We start from the raw sequence: 5,606 nt of genomic DNA, 5'->3' as shown, positions 1-5,606 counted from the left end.
CTCTAAAGCCAACTAAGCAGTGTGCAGTTGCTAGTGGTATGGCAAATAGGATTTTAGGTTGTATCTACAAAAATATTGAATACAAGTATAAAGAGGTTATAATTTCATCGTACAGATCACTGGTTAGGCCACATTTGGAATATTGTGTTCAGTCTTTGGCTCCTTACCTTAGGGAAGAACATTGAATTGTTGGAAAGGGTTCAAAGAAGGGTTACTAGAATGGTTCCTGGGATGGAGGGGTTGTCATACGATGAGAGACTGAAATCTCTCAAATTATTTTCCCTTGGAAAAAGAAGAGTTAGGGAGGATTTGATTGAGGTGTTTAAGATTGTAAAGGGAATTGATAGTGTTGATGTATCATCTTTTTTTATATTTAACAATGAGAACAGTAGGACTAGGGGACACAAGTATAAATTTTGGCAAAGGAGGAGTCATCTTCAGCTAAGACAGTTTCATTTTTCTAACAGGGTGGTTGGCCTTTGGAATGGGTTGCCTTCAGGTGTTGTAGAGGCAGTAAATTTATGTGAGGTTAAGAAAAAGCTTGGTAAGTATAAGAATGAAAAGGGCTCGGTTTAAAATTTTTTTTTTTTAAATCATTTTAATTTAGTTTTGAGGATGGAACAGCTGAGATGGCCCAATAGGTCCCATGTTGTCCCAAAATATTATATTATGTTAGATTAATAGTATAGCACCTACACTGTCTACGTAATGTAAACACAATCCACAAATAATGACAAGGTCAAACATACAGTTTCAATGTCCTAACTTCTCTGTTTGCCGAGATATCAAAAAATGTTTACCAACCCATGACGGAAACCCTGCCCATCTATCCATAACTTTTAAGGTAGTTTTCTAATCCCTGTGTTCTTATTTGACATACATGTTTATAACCAATAGAAATAATTTATTTTCTATTTCAAGTCTGCAACCAATCTACTGAATTTAACAACAGTAGATGTTAGTACAGAGGAAATTATTGATGCACATATGTGTAAGCAAAGTTGATGTTCAGAGTATTAATGATTTTTTTAACCTACTTACAGCTTAGTTAGAACGGCATTTAAATTATGGTTGTTTTTTCTAGACATTTTATTTTAGTGATCTATGTAATATAATGTTCTAAATAATACCTCAATCACTAAAATATGAAGATTCAGGCATTTTTGTTCCAAAAACAGATTTAGGTAAAAATAGCATTCATTACATGTCCCCGAGTGCACAGTGCCACTTTACCATACAAGAATCTGCTAATGTGTTCACACTGTAATGTGTTGCTTTTCAGAGATGACTAAATTGTACAATATACGAGCCAGGCTATAAAACTATAAAATTAAAATAAACTATTTCTGAAAATTTAAATAGTTGAATTTGTGAATATATTAGAAAACCAACAATGTGCCAAAATAACATCTTCAAAAAAAGAAGGAAAAGGTGTTGTTTATTTTATTTCATAATTTTTAAAATTTCATTTTACTATACAGTGATGATTTAGCTACATTTAAAGGTAAACAAATAACAGATAAAATATAACATTTACTGAGGAAAAAGTTTGATATTCATTTAGGATGTTCTAGAGTTCATGCAAATATAATATGAAAACTTTAAAATGAAAAGGATTTTTATCCTTAGCATAAAAATCATCTTGCACTCTGACTACTATGAGTCAGACTGACTCCATAAATTCACAGATAAATTTTTAGTAAAAATTTTTATTTAAAGAAAATCTGATTTTTTTGGGTAAAACAGACTTGTAATATTTACAAAAGCTTGCCAAATTTTATGAAGATATGAGAGTAGATTCAGAGTTACAGCAGGTATAGTTTTATGTTTTACGTAGTGGTTAAAAGGTCAGTCAAATCATACGAGCCTTAATATATATATATATATAGTGTTAACCACTTACTTTAAAAAATAGGAGTTAACAATTCTTACCTAGCAATTTCACAACGGCTGATGTCACAGCCACGCTTTGGCATCATGCCCATGCCTCGTTGTGGAGTAGTTGATTGATAGGTGTTAATGTAGTGAATATATGGAGCTTTATCAGTGATCTCAAAGTAACGAATGTTACTATCCCCCTACAGAAATGTGTCAAAACAATGGTTACTATAAAACAATGTTAGGCTAGTTTTTTTGTATATATTATCTTAGTTAACATAGAATGATACTAGAATAAAGATTCTTAGCTCTAGCTTTTAAATAAGTAAACCCAATACTAATGTTGCCCACTCCTATTTACAACTGAGCTGCTAACCTGTGCTTATATTATTTTTGTAACTTAAAGCACCTTCGTGTTTACTGGGCAACAAAAATTATTCCCAATTTATGAAAAAAAAAAAACTACAAACCAGTTGGTATAGTGATTTCAAAGAAACAAATCAAGAAGTATCAATATCATTAACACACTGTTCAATAGTTAATCCATTTGAGAAAATTATTTAAAAAATAAATCATAAAGAAAGATGTGAAAGTATACTTCAATAACATAAAAAAATTAAATTTTTTTCTAAAAATGCTAAAGAAAATATTAATCTAGATGTATTTAACAAGTGTTGCAGATTTGGCTGTATTTTAACAAAAGTATGGTCAATAATAGTGATTATAGTTATCATTTATTGGCTTTTTTCCCATAAAATTTGGCCCCCAGTGGCACAGCTGTATGTCTGCGGACTTAGAACTTAACTACAAACAAACAATCAAGTAAAATTTAATGTTAAAATTGTCCTTTCAGTGATCCCTAAAATAATTTAAAATTAAGTGCAAGTCTGCAATAGACATTGTATCATTTGTTTGTCTTTTGAGTGGTTAAATCAACCCACTAATTGCCTGATCATAATATGATGTGGTGATCATACTCTACTAATAAGCCTTATAGGTGAAAACTAATGGGGATAGCTCTACTCTTCGATAGCTTAGCTGGTAGAGCATTTGCCTTGTTAGTCAGAGATCCTGGGTTCAAATCTAGGTTCCGAAATTCTTTACACTTATCGGCTTCTTCATTTAAAATTTAATGAAGCAGTGCATAATTCTTCACTGTTTAAATAAGAGTAATTCTAAATGTATAAACCTCCCACTAGCAAACCAAACTATCTAAACATTTGGTGTACTTCAATAAGTCACATTAAAAAATGAAGTGAAATTCCCATTCATAAGTAAAGAGTGTACTAATTTATTGTAACAGTTTTTTCATTCTTGTAAAAAAAAGATTCAGTCAAAATATTTCAGTGTTCATTTAATTAAATACAGGTTTAACAGGTCACAATTACCATACAAGACCCATGTTGTGTTAATAAAATAATCTCATTATGTTAATGTAATTAGCAACCACTTACTTTAGCAGAAAGATAGAGAAGGTTCACATCTGGATCATAAAACGGTACCATTACTCCATTACTTACATCCAGTTCTTCCAAGCAAAGAGGATTGGCCAATTCATTCTGAAACAACTTCAATTTTTATTGACTGGACACCATTACAGCTTAAAACAAGAAGTTTAGTAACAATTTGTTTATGTGAAACAACAAAAAATAAACACACTTTTTACATTTTTATACTGTGCCATATTTTGATTACTTACATTGTACTATTTAAGCTGTTTGATTTGGAACTTTTCAAGAACTTCTAATGTATAATTGTAATAAGTATATTACACCAAGCAGTAGTATTTCTAGTTTATTAGGAAATCAGTGTTGGTATAATTAGGTCTAAACATCAAAAAAATAAACAAAATAAAATGTTTTGCAAAATAACACTCTTGAGGATGACACAAGATATACGTCGAAATATGTAGTGTATGAGATTGTTTTCCAGTCATGTTGGGGATTTTACCACTTTTTAACCTTGTACAGTAAGTTATTATTTTAATAATTTGGAGATTGGAAACAATCTCATTTTATTGAATTGTGTATAAAATAATCATTGTTTTTAAATAAAACTTTTTAGTTTTCGAAACTGAACATTACACACTTGCCAAAAATATCTTGAAAAAAAAATTATATACAATATTGAAGAAATAATGTATTTGATTAATCAACCACATTGAAAACATTTCATAATTGCTAACAACACTCAAAAAGTAGTTTGATAGCTATTTAACAATACAGCCCTTTTAAACAAATTTAAATTTGTTTGAAAGTTTTTGAAATGTCTTATTTTATTCTTCACAAAGATACCAAGCACTGATGAACCATGGATAGTTAGGTTAATAACTAATCATTTTTACCCACCTCCTTCCTTAGAGAATACTGTCGTTCACTCATCTTAGAAAACCCTGTTGTAAGAATCATACCACTTCGGAGGTAATGAACACGCTGTGGCTTGGCACCTTCATGGCCCATGGCTTCCTACAGTTTTGAGTCATACTATTAAGTGTGGGCATCAAATCACATTAACACAGAACCTGTATTGAAATTAACATTTTTCATAAGCCAAAAAAAACCTAGTTATGATGCACATAAACTAGCCAAATGACTATTTCTTAACCTAGTATAACAATTCAAGATAACATTAATCAGATAATGAATTATTTTATTTAAAACAGACATTTGATTTGATTCAAACAAACTTTGTACACAGTCTAGTATTAACTGCCTCTGTGAAAATAAATGTTGTGTTTTGGAAACAAAGTAACAGCATTGATATCTCATCCTCTAGCTTTCTGTTGTACTTGATTATTTTCTCCATATCAAGAAAGAGCAAGTTATATTTTTAATTCTCTGTAAGGCTGTGTTTGAAGGTTCCTTCTCCAGCCAAGAATTCTAAGACAGTTTTAAACACTTGAAGATTTTGTTTTTCTCATCAACAGAAACCATTTGGCAATGTTTGAATATTAATCACACATTAAATGTCAATCACATGGGAATTTGATCTTTTGATTTGTAATAATACCTATTACTGAAACAAAAAGTTTTTGTATTAAAAATAACCACCACCAAAATGGTATACATAACAATTCCTTCTGTGCATTGGAGCAGACCATTATGATGGAGCACATGGGGTATAGGTTTAGCTGCTACATTGCTTTAATAAAATGTACTGACATAATTGAAGTGTTATAGTAGAATTAGTATGAAACATAAAGTTTACACTATCACTAATAATTTTAATGCTGAAAAAGGAGCTCTGGTGTAACTCTACACTGCACCTACATCAAAGCATATATTCAATTAATCAACAAAAATAATTTGACTGATAATACCACACTCTCTTGTAATATTTTGTTATAGTTGAAGATCCATATTTATTTTCTAATTGTACTATAATTAGTGTTACTGTGTTATGTTTTTATCTTTATTTATTAGGTTTATTAAATATGTTTGACTAACGAACAATTTTATGTTGAAAAGGACTATGACTGCTAACCTGCTTAGAATGATGACTGTTAAGTATATTTCTTTTGCTCAAGTCAGCTACAGTTTTTTAAATAGTCTACAATAAGGTGTTCTTGCAATGCAAAGTTACTGTACATAGCTATATGAGTATCACACATAGCATCAAATATATTTACCTAAATATGTATTTATTTTATAAATGTAAAAAAACATGACATACAACCGCACACATTTATATATATATATATATATATATATATATATAGAGAGAGAGAG

At 30.1% G+C, this 5,606-nt stretch overlaps 1 protein-coding gene across 1 annotated transcript in view; it reads right to left on the bottom strand.

The window, feature by feature from the left end:
- The window catches only part of LOC106465700 (coronin-1C-like), a 36,399-nt gene that overhangs the window by 19,054 nt on the left and 11,739 nt on the right, over positions 1-5,606 (bottom strand). Inside the window, exons 5-7 of the mRNA XM_013925938.2 lie at positions 4,227-4,343; positions 3,333-3,437; positions 1,933-2,078 (exon numbers count right to left, since the gene is read on the bottom strand). Of these exons, the coding sequence (XP_013781392.1) occupies positions 1,933-2,078; positions 3,333-3,437; positions 4,227-4,343 (368 nt within the window). The remainder of the gene's footprint in view (positions 1-1,932; positions 2,079-3,332; positions 3,438-4,226; positions 4,344-5,606) is intronic.

This window comes from Limulus polyphemus, unplaced genomic scaffold (genome assembly GCF_000517525.1).
Source record: "Limulus polyphemus unplaced genomic scaffold, Limulus_polyphemus-2.1.2 Scaffold2023, whole genome shotgun sequence".
In the NCBI taxonomy this organism is placed as follows: Eukaryota; Metazoa; Arthropoda; class Merostomata; order Xiphosura; family Limulidae; genus Limulus; species Limulus polyphemus.
This window is presented reverse-complemented; position numbering and strand designations above follow the sequence as displayed.